The sequence below is a fragment of the Genypterus blacodes genome, unplaced genomic scaffold, assembly GCF_046128005.1.
Source record: "Genypterus blacodes isolate CSIRO-AG114 ecotype Tasmania unplaced genomic scaffold, CSIRO-AGI_Gbla_v1 ptg000147l_1, whole genome shotgun sequence".
NCBI classification, from domain to species: domain Eukaryota; kingdom Metazoa; phylum Chordata; class Actinopteri; order Ophidiiformes; family Ophidiidae; genus Genypterus; species Genypterus blacodes.
Window position 1 is genome coordinate 1,884,776 of NW_027466949.1, and position 17,725 is coordinate 1,902,500.

The 17,725-nt window shown below is 49.2% G+C and overlaps 2 protein-coding genes across 3 annotated transcripts in view; one reads left to right on the forward strand and one right to left on the reverse strand.

Annotated features, from left to right (window-relative positions):
* The first annotated feature begins 399 nt into the window (after window positions 1-399).
* On the forward strand, window positions 400-3,093 carry id2a (inhibitor of DNA binding 2a). 2 transcript variants are annotated; one of them, XM_076165496.1, is made up of 4 exons: window positions 400-869; window positions 1,209-1,269; window positions 2,183-2,217; window positions 2,248-3,093. In XM_076165496.1, the coding sequence occupies exons 1-2, from the start codon at window positions 513-515 to the stop codon at window positions 1,263-1,265; spliced, it is 414 nt and encodes a 137-aa protein (XP_076021611.1). In that variant the 5' UTR covers window positions 400-512; the 3' UTR covers window positions 1,266-1,269; window positions 2,183-2,217; window positions 2,248-3,093. The 2 variants fall into 2 exon arrangements, with proteins under 2 accessions (XP_076021611.1, XP_076021610.1); XM_076165495.1 differs by having other exon boundaries at window positions 2,183-3,093.
* A 1,508-nt stretch (window positions 3,094-4,601) lies between these two features.
* Window positions 4,602-17,725, reverse strand: part of kidins220a (kinase D-interacting substrate 220a) — a 40,802-nt gene continuing 27,678 nt past the window's right edge. The window contains exons 24-31 of the mRNA XM_076165494.1: window positions 15,497-15,675; window positions 13,265-13,476; window positions 12,821-12,934; window positions 8,455-8,571; window positions 8,059-8,157; window positions 7,054-7,272; window positions 6,226-6,447; window positions 4,602-5,950 (exon numbers count right to left, since the gene is read on the reverse strand). Of these exons, the coding sequence (XP_076021609.1) occupies window positions 5,081-5,950; window positions 6,226-6,447; window positions 7,054-7,272; window positions 8,059-8,157; window positions 8,455-8,571; window positions 12,821-12,934; window positions 13,265-13,476; window positions 15,497-15,675 (2,032 nt within the window). The 3' untranslated portion in view covers window positions 4,602-5,080. The remainder of the gene's footprint in view (window positions 5,951-6,225; window positions 6,448-7,053; window positions 7,273-8,058; window positions 8,158-8,454; window positions 8,572-12,820; window positions 12,935-13,264; window positions 13,477-15,496; window positions 15,676-17,725) is intronic.

Consider the following 17,725-nt stretch of genomic DNA (forward strand, 5'->3'; position numbering starts at 1 on the left):
TTTCTGCATGTTTTATTCCGAATATTTTTCTATATAAATCCCTAATTTTTGCCACACGAGAACAAAATCAGATTTGCATGCGTCCGAGCAGCTCGTGCTGAGTGCAAACACCTTGCCATACACAATTGACACCCATGCGAATCATTAATTTTCCTGATCAGAAACAGGTAAGGGCTTAATCTTCCAAATTGCCCACCGGAGCTGCTGAAGCGCCCTCTGGGTTCCGCCTCCAACATGCGTTGCCACTGGTAACGCGGGGAATGAGAGGCGGGACTTGGGACAAGATAGCCAATAGCAGAGCGGAACGGCGTTGACTGGCACCACTCGCCCGCCCAATGAACGCGCGTTACCCCCCTGCGTCGCGCGCCCTGCCTGCTGCCTATATAAAGCGCACTGACAGCTCAGTAATCCAGTCTGATCGCTGATCGCCTCGCGAAACAGGGAAACCGGACTTTAGAAGCAAGATATCGATCCAGGCAAACACCCTCTTTACTCCGCTTAGCTCCGACGAAATGAAAGCAATAAGCCCCGTCAGGTCTTTCCGGAAAAACAACGCGAATTTATCAGAGCACTCCTTGGGAATCTCTCGGAGCAAGACCCCGGTGGATGACCCGCTCAGCCTGCTGTACAACATGAACGACTGCTACTCCAAGCTGAAGGAGCTGGTGCCCAGCATCCCCCAGAACAAGAACGTCAGCAAGATGGAAATCCTGCAGCATGTCATCGACTACATCCTGGACCTGCAGATCGCGCTGGACTCCAGTGTCGCACTAACCAGCCTGCATCACCCTGCGCGGCCGGGGCAGGCGGCTCCGTCCAGGACCCCCCTGACCACCCTCAACACAGACATCAGCATCTTGTCATTACAGGTAATTACAGTGTAGTAAAAACAAAAGCGTCTTTTTTAAATTACGATCACGCTGATGTGTTATGGGGGAAAAAGATTTCGTATTTGTGCGCAGAAGCTTGTGCGCCTTTGTAGCCCGATGCGTAACTCGCACAAAATGGCTTATTGGAGAAGGAAAATGGCATGTTTGTGTGTGTGTGTGTGTGTGTGTGTGTGTGTGTTTTTTCTTCTGCCTCCTTTTGTTACGGTGGGAGACGGTGAAGATTCTCGATGGCAGACCGCCGCGATCGGTGGTGGTGAGGGGGGTGGAGATGCCGCTTGAATTAAAACGTTGTGTTTTTGTTTGTTTGTTTGTTTTCAGTCCCCGGAGTTGCCATCAGAGCTGCTGACAGATGACAGCCGGACCCTGCATCGTTAAAGCGGTGAGTAGGCTGCTGCTGCATTCTGTCCGGGGCTCGGCAAGGCTCCGCTGCCAGCCTGCCTCCCAGTCTGCCGGAGCAGAATGGGAACGAGAACCACTAGTGTGTGTATGTGTGTGTGTATATGCGTGTGTGTGTGTTTGTCGCGCGTTGCTCTCTAACGGATCCCAGTTAAGAATTCCTATAGTGGCGAAAACTGATACCGGCTCCGGGATTCGATCACGGTATAAGAAGGGGGAAAATAAATAAATAAACACAAACAAAAACATCGGTCACGTCATACTGAGATGTTGACCCACATCTCACCGCTTCGTTAGCGCATTAAAAACCGTAATTGCGAGATATTTACGCAGCAGATTAAGTCAAGTTTTGGTTGAAACGAAGGAAATATAAATAAAAGCAAACACACTCCAAGCTGCCCCGTGTTTTCCTCCTCATCCCCCCCACCCCCCTCCTCCCGTGTGTGTGTGTGTGTAAGTAGTAGTCGTCGGGGTCGCATTATAGCCTCTTGTGTCTCTATAATGAAGAGCATCTGCAACAGGAAAAATAATGGCTGTTTCGATTACAACCACTACGATGTCTGCCTGCGCGTAATTGGTACAAGAAGTGAGTAGGCGCCAGCTGAGCGGCAATTACGCTGATTCTTCCCCAGATTGTAGGGCTGAAGTTGTGCGAAAAGTGTGTGTGTCAGTCTCCCTCTGTGTGTGTGTGTGTGTGTGTGTGTGTGTGTGTGTGTGTGTGTGTGTGTACATCTGGAGCGCAGGGTTTGCTCAGTATTGGGAGTGTTTGGTTAAATGCTAAAAACTGCGGCTTCCTCCCTGGCGCCAGTCTGTCCGGATCTCTGCCCTGTTTGCATTTTCTAAACACGCCTCTCTCTCTCTCCCTCTCTCTCTCCCTCTTTCTCAATCTTTTGCAGGTGTTTGGTCAAGACGCAAAACACACACACACACACACACACACACACACACACACACACACACTCACTCACTCTTGCACACACACACACATATATATATATATATAAATATATACTCGGGACCTGGGGGAGCAGGACTTTCCCCCCTCCACCCTTCAGCTCCACTCCACCTCCTCTGTCCTCCAGGCCTGGATTTTGTTTTGTTTTTGTTTTTCTTCTGACATTGAATCAAGAGACTAATCAAGAGACTTTTGCTTATTATGGGACAATCTTATGTGATGTGTTTTCTGTTTGGACACTCGATATTATTTAACTTAAGACTTTTTTGTTTTATTTTTGAAAGTTTTATTTGTGAGGCCCTTTCTGGAAATGGAAGGCGCGTTTGTATTCCCTACAGTGGGAGGAAAATTGAGATTATTGTCACAAGGATTATTACCCCCCCTCCCCTCCTCCTCCCATCCCTCTCCTCTCCTTACCCCCCACCATCCCCAACACACACACACACACACACTCTCACACACACATCCCTATCCCCCTTCCTTCCCTTCCTCCTCCTTCCCTCGTTGAAATCTTCGCTTTTTTGCGGAGGTGGGAACGTGAAATAGAAAAAGACAACTTTTGGTTAGTTACTGTAAAAAGTTTAGTCTTGTCTTGTCAGAATTGTTGGCACATGAACGGACTGGACGTTGTTTAACACACACAGACACACACACAAACAAAAAAAAGAAGAGAAAAAAAAGTGAACTGAAAGAATGAAACCTTGTGGACTCTCATCGGGGAGTTTTATCTTGTATAGTTGCAGGAATTTGAAACTTCTGCAAAAGTGTAATGCTGTACTTAATTATGCTGAAACTTTTTATAAAAGTAATGTAAATTGTACCTTTTTATAAAAAAATAAATCAAAAACGCAACACGGATATGTTTCATTTTGGGGGTGAAAGAGAGAGAGAGTGAGAGAGAGAGAGTGAGTGAGCATCAGATGGCTAAAGTCGGACAGTGAGTGTATGTAGGCCGACGTGTACTCTTTACTTTCCACTGCGACGTACAGTAAACAGGATTAAATGGTGAATGGTGACAGCCTGAGCTATTAAAGCGAGTTTGGTTTTAGGCCATCGTGAAGAATTGAGACGCTTTAGTTTTTGATTCTCAAGGTGAAACTGAGCCTCCGATCCAACTCCTAAAAGTTTCATTGGACTCATTACGGCTTCTATAACTTCTTTCTTTAGTCATTTAGTGTTTGTGCTACTTTTGCTCGGGTACATTTTCCTCCTTCAACAAATGACCTCTGTGACCCCTCCTCCATCTGTCATTGTGAAACCAAACAGGCCTGGTGTCAAATGTTCTTAAAGGGGGAACACCTGGGGAAAAGAAGCTGTCCTGCCATTTCTCATTGAAATCAGGTCGACCAGGAGATTCTGAATCACCCGAAACAAGTTTAGACCTGGGTTCAACCCCAGATTGGGAGGGGGGGGAAATGCTAAGAAGCAAATTGTCATGTTATGTCATATCTCAGGTACAATCGCCACTGATGTTACTGAGAAATACTGCAAACATCTCACCATAAGTGTTTCTAAGGACACATCAGTCACAGTTAAGTACACAAATGAGTGGAACTAACACCGGTGCAGATCCTGCAGGTTGTTGGGTTTGTCCCCAAGCGGTCATAGTCCAAGTGTCAATCTCCTCCATAACAAACAACAGCAAGTCTTTCCATATCATCGCACTAATAACCTCCCCCATTATCAGCCAGGGTCTGATTTAACCCACGACCTCCTGGGATCTGTGTTGATTTATGAGGTGTGTAACTTGTACAAGAGTCGACACATTAAACTTAGCGACAACAGCGCCAGAATGAAATCAGTTTGTTGGGAAGAATCATTTTATACGAGCTCCAATTAGGGAAACTTGTACAGTATTAAATGACATGGACACACAGAGACCCCCCTGGGGCCCTGAACCCCATTTAAGGAGTCACTGAGCTGAAGTTGTTCCCCTCTGTAGTTTACAACACTGACAAGCAAAGTCCATGTAACTCAGCCTGCAGCAGGTTTGTATGGAGAGTGCGCCATCTATTGGTAGACGAGGATGCAGACGCTGAGGATGACAACCTCCACCTCCTCTCCCTCCTCTTCCTCCTCCTTCTTTACTCTTTTGTTTATATGCAAAACCAAACTCTTTGCTCATATAAAAAAGTTTTAAAATCCCTCACAAAGAAGAGTGATTGTAATTCCACAAAGTATTTATTGAGTCACAAAACACACTATCACAAGGGATCGTGGGGAATCAATCACAGTGCGTGCACACAAACACCTTCTACACAAACTGTCAACGACAAACAGACTGTTCATTTCATATGTTGTAACTATGCAGCGCAGCACGACGCGCTTCAGCAACGCAGCTACGATTCCTCTCTCTCATGATTACAGATTTCCCGGAGCAACACTTTTTTTTTTTCTTTTCTTCTCTCCTGTAACATGGTACCGCCGTCTCACATCTGACAAACATCTAAGTCGCTAAGAAAAACACAAATCCACATATGAGCACCACGTTTGTACGACACGTTGCGCTCCTGTCCGCTGTAACTCTCCCAAAAACAGAACGTGCAAGGAAAAAAAAGGCTTCGCGTCTTCAGAAACTTGTGAAAAGATTTGGCATTTTTAAATTCCAACTGTATTTGTGATCTTCATTGGTTTAAAAATGATTGTTGTTTTTTTGTAACTACTTCACAGCAACATTGCTACATTTTCTTCATACGAGTAACACCGAAGAATCTACTCTACTTCTTTGGAACGCACGACAACACCTATGTCACAATCACAGCACCGACAAATAACCACAACAACGACAACAACAACGACTCCAGAGAAGCCCAGCAACCACACAGCCGCCCCTGTCTCCTCACAGGACGCTCTCCCTCTCGTCCCCCAGGCTGATGGTGCGCAGGTTTTGGTTATGGTGGACGGTGGCGGTGGTGTTTGTGCTGCCGGGGGCGATGATGATGGCCGGCGAGGCGCTGGAGGAAGAGGTGGTGGTGGATTCAGGGCCTGTGACGTTCGCCTGCTGCTGCTGGCGGCTGTTGTTGGCGTTGGTGTTGGTGGCGTCGTCCGAGCTGTTGGAGTTGTTGTTGAGGGTGGTGTTGCTGTCGGTGCGGTTGAGGTTGCTCACGCCGCTGGACGGCCACCCCTCGTCTGGGCTGCTGGCCATCAGGCTGGCCTCGGATGGAGCCTCGGAGCAGATGGACATGCGGGCCACCGTGGCGTCCTGCAGGCTGCTGGACAGGAGGCCTCTCTTCTTCACCAGGCCCTCCAGTTCCAGCTCGATCATACCGGGATTCAGCGCTTCCGCTTCTCCTTTGGCCTCCTCCAGGGACTGATCGGAGGAGCTGTCACTGGAGCGCATCCCCGAGTCAGACGAGTCCTTCTTGTCCAAGAGGAGGTCGGAGAGGAAGCCGGGCTTGGTGAGCAGACCGGTCTTCGGGGGCGACAGAGGGCCGGCTCTCATCTCGGCGGGGAGGAGAGGCGTGGTGTTATCGGCTTCATCTGGACCCGAGTCTTCGTCGCTGGCCAGCTTTTGGTAGCAGTGCCCAGGTCCCTTGGTCCTGTAGCCTGGAGTCCTTGAGGAGCTGCTGTGGTCCAGCTTCTCGTCCTCCTCGCTGATGGGGTCTAGGGGCTGGGCGTCGCTGCCCGACAGAAAGTCTGTGGCGTCGCTGGGCTTGGAGCCTCTCTTGGTGAAGGACTTGCGGCCCTCCTGGTCTGATCCATCTTTGGCCTGAGGAAAGAGACGAGAAATCAGTGAGCGGAACAGGAAAAATATACAGAATCCTCCGCTGCAGCCTGAGAGGCCTCGAAGAAGAGGAACCGTGGCGTCTCCGCTTCAGGAGCCAAGAGAAACAGAACAAGAGGCAATAAGAAAGTCAGGAAGCTTCAGTTCAGACACCTCAGAGGAACACGAGACAAGACAAGATCAAGACAAAGTTTAGAATTCACGCCGACATCACCGACATACTGCAGTGAGCTACAGACGGTCAGTGAGTGTCCACCCACCCCTTTGTCCTCTGAGCTGGCAGCCTGGAGGAACTGTCCCGGGTGGGGCTGGACAGGCCTCTCTCCCCCGCCGCCGGACATCTCCAGCTGGGCCATCTGAGAGATATACTCCCTGTAGGCATCGCTGTACTCCGCCTGCTGCTTGTCTGTCAGCTTGCAGATGTCATTGGAGGATTCCTGGGAGTTGAGGCTGGACGTGCTGGACGTGCGGAGATTGGCCACCTGAAACGACACGGCCGAGATCAGAAAAGGAACGCTCCCATGATACAGGTCGCTGCTCTAACGCTGCGTTCTATTATTGGGAATATGAGAATAAATGTTGACTTGGGTGCTGGGAGAGTAACTGAGAAACTGGCTGAGGGTTCTGAATATGAAACAGATCGCAGAGTGAGATCATACGAAGTCTGGGCGCAGCCAGCTGTCTACGTGTGAGTGTTCGCTCGTGTCTCAGAGTTTTTGTAAATTGGAAACAGAGAAGGTGAAAATAGCAAACAGGAGGCCCCATGACACCTTTTAGCTGTGGTGTTTTGGGTGTGTGTGTGTGTGTCTGTATTTTTAAGCCACATTCAAGAACAGCACAGTAGCTTCCTCTGCCACACTCAAAATGGCGTTAATGTGAAACCGCTGAGGTCACCAACACGGCTAAATGGGTGCTGGGTGCCGAGAGCCTTTTGAAGTTTGAGGTTTTCGTGCGTCTCCACTGCTGCACTTGGGCGCACCGACACACACATTTGTACACCTGCAGCTTTTACATTCCCTCTACATCAGCCTCGCACTTGGATACACACATGCGCAGGCACGCACACACATTTTAATGGCGTGACTGACCGGCCAGTGCGAGGTGTTGCTGTGCCGCTGAGGCTCCTCCAGTCCGGCGCCGCTCAGCTCCTCGAAGCTGAGGTTGAGGCTGAAGCCGCCGGCGTCGTGCTGGGCCCCGCCCGAGCGTCTGCTGGGCTCTCTGTGCTGAACGATGCTGCTTTGCTCACTGGGCGCTCTGGATTCGTCCTGTAGCACCGCCTGGCTCTCGGCGTGTCGTTGCTCCATTACCTGGGAAATGAAACCAGAACAGAGGCCTGCATCGTTGGCTGAACATCTCCGGACATCAAACTTTAATACTTCACTCTTCTGGGTTTAGTTTTAGAAACAGAATCCATGGTAAACAAGCTTTTCCCCCCGAGCCTGACATCAACAACAGGGCACTTAAGACCACGACGTCAACAACAACAACAACAGAAGCTGTGAGCCGCTGCTTAAGTGGAGCCATTCAGTCGTCCACTCCTCCCTGACAATAACCTCCCTTCATCCAGATATCAGGCAGCCATCTTTGAACCAGATGGCTACGCTGGTCCTACGCGTCCTGGCAACACGACTGCGTTCGGGGGTTTCGCTGCTGTCTCCAGCTGCTTGTGCCCGAGCGCGGCCACGTCTGTTCTCCAATAAAACGCCGACAGAGTCCAGAGGCTCTGGTTTAGTATTGGGAGCGCAAACCGGAGCCGACTACATGTGTTAGTGATTTCAGCCACAGCCTGAAGCCCGAAGCTCAGACAACCGGACTCCTGGCTGACTGATGAGCGACCTTCCCGTAACACAGATTACGCCGCTTCCCAGAGAAAGAAATCCCAGCACAGCGCGAGTTGTTGTGTTAGAAGTCGCCGCCTGGCTTCTTTCCTTTGATAAACGTGAGCTGACATTACTGACGGTCAGATGATCAGACAGGTTTGAATATAGATTACTCAGCCGCCGTTTGTTTTGTGCCGATGCGTTCCCCTGATGTGACACAACCTTAAGTCGTCCTCCCAGTGAATCCAACATGTCTGATGTGTGCAGCCTCACCATTCCTCTGAAGAGCTGCCAGTCTCCAAAGTTCATCTCCATCTCTCTCTTCAGCTCGTCCAGATTGCACTGGGACAGCACCCTGCCGTTTATGTTGGCCTGTGGTTGACAGTGTGTGTGTAGGGGGGAGGGGGAGAAGAAGAGAAAAAAAAACGAACTGGATCATTTGCAGATTGATCGAGTACATTAACATGTTTAAAGTTGCCAAAAGAAGCACACAAAGTGGGAACGGCACGAAGGAAAAGAAACACACGGCGTCTTGACAGAAACGGTGGATCGTATAGCTGGAAAACTATTGAGAAACACATCTGAGACCTTTTGAGCTGTGTGCAGATTAGAGTTTTATTTAGTGAGGAAAAACAACAATCTGATATGTTGGATGTTCCTTCTTCGTACCTTCTTGACGGTGTTGGCGTACTGATGCAGCATGCTGGGGTCGACTCCATCCATCAGCTTGAGACGCTCGCACACACCGTCTGTGTTCAGAGAGCTGAGCGCGGCCAAGGGCGACACCTACACACACACACACGGACACACACACACACCATCAGTATAGTATAAACAACTTGTTATTCAGAGCGCTTTATTGTGTGTTAGGGTTACTCAGATTGTTAGTAACGCACGCCATTAAGAGCAACTCATCACCGCTAATAAACACATCGATTAGGGGGCCAAACAAACACCGGCGACGCTTCCTGGGCCGGGGAGACGTGCAGGCAACACGAGAGGAGACGAGGCGACTGCTGCCTCCCCTCACAGTAACTCTCTCCATCAGTCACACAGTGCGAGTGGAAGAGGTAAACAAGGTCTGACGGCGTATCCAAATATACCGTTACCTGCTCTTATTCTTTACCCGTTGTTTATATAAAAGCGTGGAGCAAAACACTTGAGGGATCCGAGTCTGAGAGTCTGTGAGCGGCACTGGCAGGACGAGGCTCGGTGTGAGTGATACCAGAGGCCCGTCGTTGCCGTCTCAGGCTTCACAGGCAGCCACCGTGCCGCCTGCTGGCACCCAAACTAAACAAACCTCACACACACACACACACACACCCCTCTGCCCTCAAGTCTTTGTGAACCCTCACTCGCCTTCCTTCCTTCCTTCCTCCCTTCCCTTCCCTTCCCTCCTTCTCCTTCCCCCTCCCCGCTCTCGTTCTATGTCTCTCTCCCATCTCTTCTCTTCCCCTTCTTCCCCTTCTCCCTCCCCTCATCTCGGCTATTAACGCCATTAAGATGTGGCTGCGGTCTGAGCTTTGTCTCTGGGCCCGCGGGGAGAGACGAGCAGAGCTTAGTCAGGCTGCTGACAATACAGTACACAGCCGCGGCTGCCAAATTTCTGTAGTGGTGGGCAAAGGGATGAAGAGGGCGACTGGCATTCAGGGAGCAGAGCTATTGTTCACATCCAACACACACACAAACACACAAACACACACACACACACACACACACACACACACACACACACACACACACACACACACACACATACAGTAGAGGATTTACAGTGTGCTAAAACTATGTTAGTGAATCTACAGAAGTGGGACATTAAGCTGTGTTTGACTTTGGTGTCTACAATACTGTCTCCATCTACAGCATGCAGGGGGGTAATGAGCTCGGAAATGTGTTAAGAGATGAAGATGGAAGATAAAAGGGGGCGGGGCTGGAAATACGGCCATGAAACCGGGTGTACCTGCTTGGGTTTGTAAGGCAGCGACTTTAACAGCTTCACGGGGGGACAAAAGAGGCACAGAGACATGAAGTCAGACAAAAAGGAGAGATTTGTGTAATAAAGCTGGGAGTGTACCTGCAAAAGGGGGGGGGGGTTAAGACAGACAAGCAGAGAGACACCAGCGCACATGTTGAACTCATCATCTGGGCAGAGGGACAGGAGAGACATTGACATCGGGGGAGACGGACATTTATCTGTCTCGCAGCAGGGGGGAGACGGCTCCTTCACCGCACGAGCGCGAGCCAGTGGGCCACGTCAGGCTGCAAGAGAAGAGGCTATTGGAAGCACGACTGTTACACAAGGAGATTTGTTTTTGCTGGAGTCAGCGGGCTTTTAGAGCCATAATCTGCGCAGACGGAATGGATTGCTGGACTGTGAGAGCGAGAGAATGAGAGTGGAAGGGAGAGAATGAGACGGGGGAGAGATAGAGAGAGAGAGAGAGAGAGGGAGAGAGAGACGGAGCGAGAGAAGGAGACATCTCTCACTGCACAGAAAAGCAGAAGTTTCAATTCAGGGGAGGCCTTGAACGCCGCTCGTTTATTCAGGCTGTGAACGCCGCTTCTGAGAACGCGTGTGAAAGCCTAAATGTTTGTGTGTGTGTGAATATGTGTGTGTGTGTGTGCTGGTGTGAACCCTCCCAGTGTGTGTGATAAGGCTGTAATTACAGCTGGGCTGAGCTCAGGGCTGGGCAGAGGGATGGGGAAAAGGAAACAGAGCTCTGTGAGGGAGGAAGCGTCTTGGTAAGGAGATAAGCTCTACTAGTGCTGGCCTCATTGTCAGTGTGTGCGTGTGCGTGTCTCTGTCTGTGTCTGTGTGTGTGCCCATGTGTGTTGCCAGCCCCAACAGTCACTCTGATGATAATCCAGGCAACCCGCGGATTCCATATATACACTTATATCAGCGAGGCAATTACACTGGGCTCGGCCCGCTCACATATCTAAAGACTCACACACACACACACGCACGCACATTCACAGATTTGCAGAAAGAGGCGCATACATATAAACTACAAAAAGAGAATAAGCATGAGCCAAAAAAAGCCAGAGAAAAGCCAGAGAGGGATGAAACAGAGCGAATATGTGAATAGATGCCACAATGAAAGAGCAGAGGGAAGGAGACAAAAGGGTGAGAGAAGGTTTAAAGCAAGGGGATGAGGTAGGTGAGGGAGGTATGAAGCAACGATTTGAAGACACAAAGATGCAGAGAAAAATAGGCTGGTGAGAAAGAAAGAACATTATATAGTAATCTATATTTAAATCTCTCATGCAGCCCCTAAATGCTTGCTGGCAGGGCCCTGATAAGTAGGTTTGTGGAGCTGTAGTCTCCTGACTAGTGTTATCAACAAATTGTTTTAATAGCTACTGCTTCCTCTTCAAATGTGTGTGTGTGTGTGTGTGTGTGCGTGTGGGGGGAATCGGCGTCTTCTCCAGTACAACTCTATGCATTCCTAAGATGCTCAGAGGGTTACAGATCCCTTTTCGGTCCCGTTACGAAACAATCAATTTCATTCCCCCCGTGATGCGTTCACATGCGGCGCGTTGAAGAGAGAACACGTGCCGTTAGATGTCAGGCATTGGGAGGTCACTCGCTGTCACACCGGATGCAGATAAAGAGTACGTAAGTGTTCTGCTGCGAGCTGTGAGTGTGATGGCCTAAATTTGCTCTCAGCTTCAAGAAACCACAGTGATAAAATAAACCGTCTCAAACGTGTGTGTGTGTGTGTGTGTGTGTGTGTGTGTGTGTGTGTGTGTGTGTGTGTGTGTGTGTGTGTGTGTGTGTGGCTTTCTGTACATGCTTATGTTGATGGACAAAATGCAAATGCACGTGTTAGATTAGAGCGCTGGATCAAAGACCAGATAATAAAGAGCTTGTAGGGTATTATGCTGCTACCTCAGCCAAGGAGGATATGTTTTCTGTCGCGTTTGTCTTTCTGTTAGGCTGTCAGTAGGAGTTATTGGGAAGAACCAATTCAATTTTGGTACAGACGGGCCTGATGGTGGTGCTATTACAATTACAACTTTTACAACTCGGCCTTGGCGGAGGTATGCGCTCTCTGCCTTCTAGTTTTGCATTGGTGCACAAACACGGTCGTCGTTATGGGAGCGTGCGTGTTAACATTAGTCAGGTTACCGTGGTGGAGTCAGAGGGAGAGGGGGGGAGAGCTTCCTTTGCGTCTTCTGCAATCACACCCTAACACGTAACGGAGACAAGGACGTTGTGTAGAGAGGTTGACATCATCATAACTGAGTGTGGAGACACTGTGAACATGTATGATGCCTTTAACCACACAGCCCGGGGGCCAGGTGTACATACATGGAACACACAGTCCACCCTGCAGCTGGATGAGAGTGTTGTTGTGCGTTCACAATTAGCATGAAATAGACGTCTAATTTACTGAGGTTGCAGCTAATTAGGCATCAGTGAATGTGCTCACCCACTAAACACATTCAGTGTGTGAATGAAGAAAGCAGGTATGTGAGTCCAATAACATTGGGAAATGTTACACAAAACTGCTTTTTTTGTGTGTTGAATAGCTTCTCTGGGTGTGGGGTAATTGAAGTGTGTGTGTGTGTGTGTGTGTGTGTGTGTGTGTGTGTGTGAGTGTGTGTGTGTGTGTGTGTGTGTGCTGGGATCTGGTCTGGATCGGAGCACACAGATATACGTTCAGGAAATGGATTCACAGTTTTTGAGGTGGTTGGACAAAAGGGCAGAGGAAACAGGGAAATACAAAAGTAATGAGAAGATCATGGAAAATAGAAAAGGTTAAACACACAGAGCAGAGAGAAGGGGGGATGAAGGGATAAGGAAGAGGAAAGAGGAAAAGCTGAGAGAAACAATAGACCTGATAGCATTCCACAGTCAATAACTATATTTACTCCAATAAAGACAAATCGTCTCCCTGGATACGCTTTGGCAGGATAACATTCCCGAAACTAACTCAGCTGGAGGAAACATCAGAATCATTATTATGATGACATTTTGAACAGTAGCTGAGGGTGAATACGTTGACACACTCTTGGTGGGTTCTTTACTTACAAGTCCACTGATGTCCTTAAGGTAGCCGGGTGGTTTAATGGAAAGGCGGGAGGATGAGGGGGCGGGATGGGTGTAATACCTGGGCAGGTGATACACATGCTGGGGGAAATAAGGCTATGAAGGGAGAAGGGAAGGAATGGGAGAGGAGAGGTAAAAACACAACAAAATACAAATCAAACTCAAATGAAAGACACTGAAAATGTTGAGGGAAGCTGATCAGATTGACAATGCCGGGTTGCGCGGCAGAATGAGGTCAACTTGGCATCGGCACTGATCAGACACATGACCGTCTGGTCTGCAGGGTCGTGTTGGGTCAGGAACCAAATCTAGAACACGAGCTTCACTCAGGTGGCGGGAAGTTTCCCTGTAGCCGATCCTGTTTTCATTCCATGCCGTGGGGAAAACTGAACAACTTTATGCATTCATCCCCGATTCCCGCCTCACCCGGTTGTAGAAGGGGTGCTGGGGGCCGGTCATGCCGCTGAAGTAGGCACTATGAGGCTGCGGCGGCAGGGATCCGGCGTAGGAGCCCGTCGGGGAGTAGCCGGCGGATTGCTGGCTATAACCTGAGAGCGGACGGGGCAGAGACTCCTGTAGGGGCAGCGTGGGATAGGTCACGCCTCCCATGTGCATCTGCTCCCTGGCCGCACGCACATCTGAGGGAAGACGGAGCCGAGGGAGAAGGAGCGAGAGAGGGAGAGAGAGAAAGAGTTGTTTATCTGCATTGCTGATGGAGATCATTTCTTGGCCATGACTATAAAGGCCCTTTAGTTCCACCCACACATCACCAATTTAGATGTATTTGATAATCTCTATTGCATTTAAAACGGCGGAGAATCCACAGAGAAAAATACATATCAAAGGGCTGAAGCAAACAAGGATGAAATTCCCTGATTCCTCAGAGCACTGTAGGGAATACAAGAGGAACGCTGTGTGAAGCATGCTCTCCTTCTTCACAATAAAAAGACAATCAGAGAAAATGGGACCACAGATGTTACAATTAAAGCGACCTTCAACTGTGAATTCCATTCTCACTTTGATTTCAATTACACCCTTTGCTCACAGCAGCAGGCATGCTGATATTCTTTTTTTTTTTTCTTCCATATATAATATGCCAGGCACGTGCTTCTGATCCCGGCACATGGAAGACTTTGCCGTCTCCGACAAACAAACACGCCGTGTAAACAAACAAGCAAGGCCATGAGAACTCAGACAATATCTCACAAGTACTTTGCCATGATTGTTTTTTAACACAAATCAATTCGCCGGTGAGAGGAGATGAGCATCGGAGCATCGGAGCGGCCGAGCCGAGCGCGACTGGGAACCTCGCCCCCCCCCCCCAAAAAAAACTAAAGTTAAATAAGCCAGGAGACAGAACAGAGCGGCTCTGTGCGGCTGGCAAGTGAGTAAGAACCAGAAACAGAAGCAGGCACCAGAATGTCTCCTGGTTATACAAGTGGCTGCTGAATGACACGCCGAGCGAGACCTAATCCAGCCTGCGAACACAATGGGGGCCTTATGATGTGAGTCAGGCTCATGGGTGGGTATCACTGACAGCACTGCCCACTGGCCGGCCGCAGGACACTGGGCACCGAGCACCGGCCGGCCATGGAGGGAGTGGAGGGAACGGGATGACTGGGCAGGGACGCCGGTCACCTTCCGCTCCCTGGGGACACGTGTGGAGGTGAAAACACACCCACACGCTTTCTGAGAGGACACGCAACGGTACACGTGTCCCACGGATACACATACACACCTACACACAGTTAGCCTGTACTTACAGAATGAATGTCTGGTTGCAACGCTTGGTCAGCTGTGCCCACCATGACTCAACTGTGGCTCAGTAGAACACTCTTTGTGCATGTGTGCGTGTGTGTGTGTGTGTGTGTGTGTGTGTGTGTGTGTGTGTGTGTGTGTGTGCTATGGTCTTGTAATACTGTGATGCAGCAGCTTCACACTCAGCGTCATTGACACTCCAGTAAAGGCAGCTTAGACACTGACGCACAGTCTCTAAAGTACAGTGCTGCCGGTGCTTACGGTTAAACGCCGATGTTACGTCACTGAAGCGACAAACTGTAGAAGTTTGCTAACATCGAGAGAAATATTGTTCACAAATCCACGATGTTGTAGTGGAAACCTTGGGGACGTTTGATTGTTTGTCGACGAGAAGCAAACTGTGGGTTTGTGTGAGCCCCCGCAGTGGGTGATTCTAGAGCAGACCCTGCTGCCATGTTATGAGTAATGTCACTGCCAAATGAGTTGGCACTGATCTCAGCAGATCACACAGAGGACAGCTCTGTATTTCTCTGCTATTGTTTACAAGGCTGTCAACCCCATTTTGTATTTCAGACCTAAATTGTGCCATTAACCTCTTTCTAACACACACACACACACACACACACACACACACAAACACAGTGAGAGAGAGAGACAGATGCCTCTAAGCACCGCAGTCTGCTGCTGACGAAGCACACCAACCTCAACACAACTACTCTTAAGTTTGTCCTTCATTCTGTGTGCACTTATTTGATCAATTTGCACATTATTTTCATTTTCTGCAATTTCACCCCGCTGAATGTGAAGAGGACGGCTTATTTACAATCTGAACTGACCGCAAAGAGCCGATCAAATCTACATCAGTGCGTATGTGGGATAGAAAGGATTTGGCGTATGGACCTGCGATGATCTCCCTGAGTTTGGGGTCCAGGTTGACGGTGCAGGGCAGGAACATCTCCACGTCTTTGGCGGTGAGGACGGGCGTCCTGGAGGAGAGGAACACCTCGAAGCTGCGGATGTCACCGTCGATCTCCAGCAGCGGCTCCACGTCCTTGGTGGTGGGGATGTTCTTTGAGATTCTTTAGAAGGGGAAAGAGAAAGAGTTGCCTTACAAATACATAAATACAATCCCTTGATCTTTAGAATTTAAGCAAACACCTCAAATCTACTCCAATAAATAATCAGAAAACGATGCAGCTGGAGTCTATAATTATTCATCGGGGAAACTACAAATACAACATATGAAACAGTTCACACGGCTCCGGAACAGTGGATTTATAGTGCAAAATTCAAGGCATGACATTCTGATGAGAAGAGAAAAGAGGAAATAACAAGCAGCACTGTTAAGATTGAGGAGATATGCAACGGTCATCATCATCATGAGAGCAGAGATAACTGGATTTGGAGAAGGCCCGATAGTGACAGGGGTATGTTCGAGGACAGATAGAGCGAGGGATGTTATCTTTTCTCAGCAGAGGAGGAAACCTGAGAAGATGACAATCAGGGGTAATTTAGCAAGCGGCAGACGGAAGAGCGTCACGATGCCCCGCTGCGGTTAATATGATGTTTGTTATCACAGGCCCCAAAGTAAACAAACACCATGTTGGGAGATTGTTCCATTTTTGCATGATAAAGTCGTTCCTATCTACACAACGCAAAATAAACAACCCAAACCTCACGCTGGATTAATAACGTCAGATTTCATTTCGGATTTAAAGGCGGTGTTTAGAGGGAAGTTTAAGAAGGGATGATCTCCTAACTGCACAAACTTCTTCAGAACCAAACCTCTCACACATGATGTCATACTGAACTAATACATCTTACTGCGGCGCTACCAAAGCTGAAACAACACAAACTGAGAACAACGTGTTTTCAAGCTAAAAGATCCAATTTCAACCAGTACCGTTGAAAAACAAAAACGAGTTTCATCCGTGTTACATGTCGCCAAGACTACGGGAGGACGCAAACGCTAACAACCCGGCAGCAATCAGTGCGTTAATGCCATCATTCAGACGTGAAAATATGAATCTGGGAGTGACTTATGACGACAGCCATTCATCACCGGAATGTGCTGCCGTTATCAGATGGAGGAGGAGACTCCGGCAGCAGGCAGCAGACATTTCCTTATCTCTGCCTCCATTTCTCATTCGATCCCGTCGTCACTTTCTCAGAAAACGTCTAAGACCTTCCCTCCTTCCTCATCAAACCCCCCTACACTTACCCTCCTCTCCATCCATCATCCGTTGTGTAAGGCTGATATGCTGGGTTGGGGACGCTGGCCTGTGAGCCGGGTACTTCCCTGGCCTCGGTCTGTTTTGGTTAGCGGACAGAGGCTGGTCTTTCTCTCCCCCGCTTGATTGGATGATTAGTACCATCGCCGCAGCACGCTAAGCTAAGCCAGGGTGGGGTCAGCATGCGTCCAGGGCTCAACAACCCTCGCTGTTAACTAACCTAATCTAGTTATCATACTGCCTGAAGTCAACCTGGAAGTGTCCCAATCCAATAATAAAGCTCCAACACGTCAGCGGCAGGTGGACAAAGCTGAGCCTGACTGGAGTCCTTCACGGTATACATTATGTCTACTTTTGGTATTTTGTGGGCTTACACTAAATGAACAGGTTGGTATCTGGTGTCCTGCTCAAGGACATTCTGACAGGACAGATGGCTGGTGATGGACGCATCTGCTGTTTCAGGGCTCAAACCTGTGACCTTGCGGTTACGGGATGTTCCTTCTACCCACATGTGTGAGTCTGGCCAGGAGTACAAGGGGAGGCGGTATCCTTGAGAGTGGCATTTCTGACACGGAGAGAAGTTACAGCCAGGAACTTCAATGTGGAGGAAACTAGCTTCACTTCACCATCCGTTTACCTCCCAAAGCAGATGTCATTTCTCAGCACGGCGGTCCAGGTGGGTCTACGTAACCTCAAACCCGCCGTACCAGCAGAACCGCCAACGTGGAGAGAGAGACAAGAGGAGACAGACAGGGCCTGGGATGAGAGGGAATCTGCTGTGAACAGACACTGAGGCACAGCTGGGCTCCAGCGGACAAAGACCTCTCAGTGTCTTCCATTAGAACCTTTAACCAGACCCGAAAGGTCGAGGAGGCTCCATGTTGGCACACAGATGAGC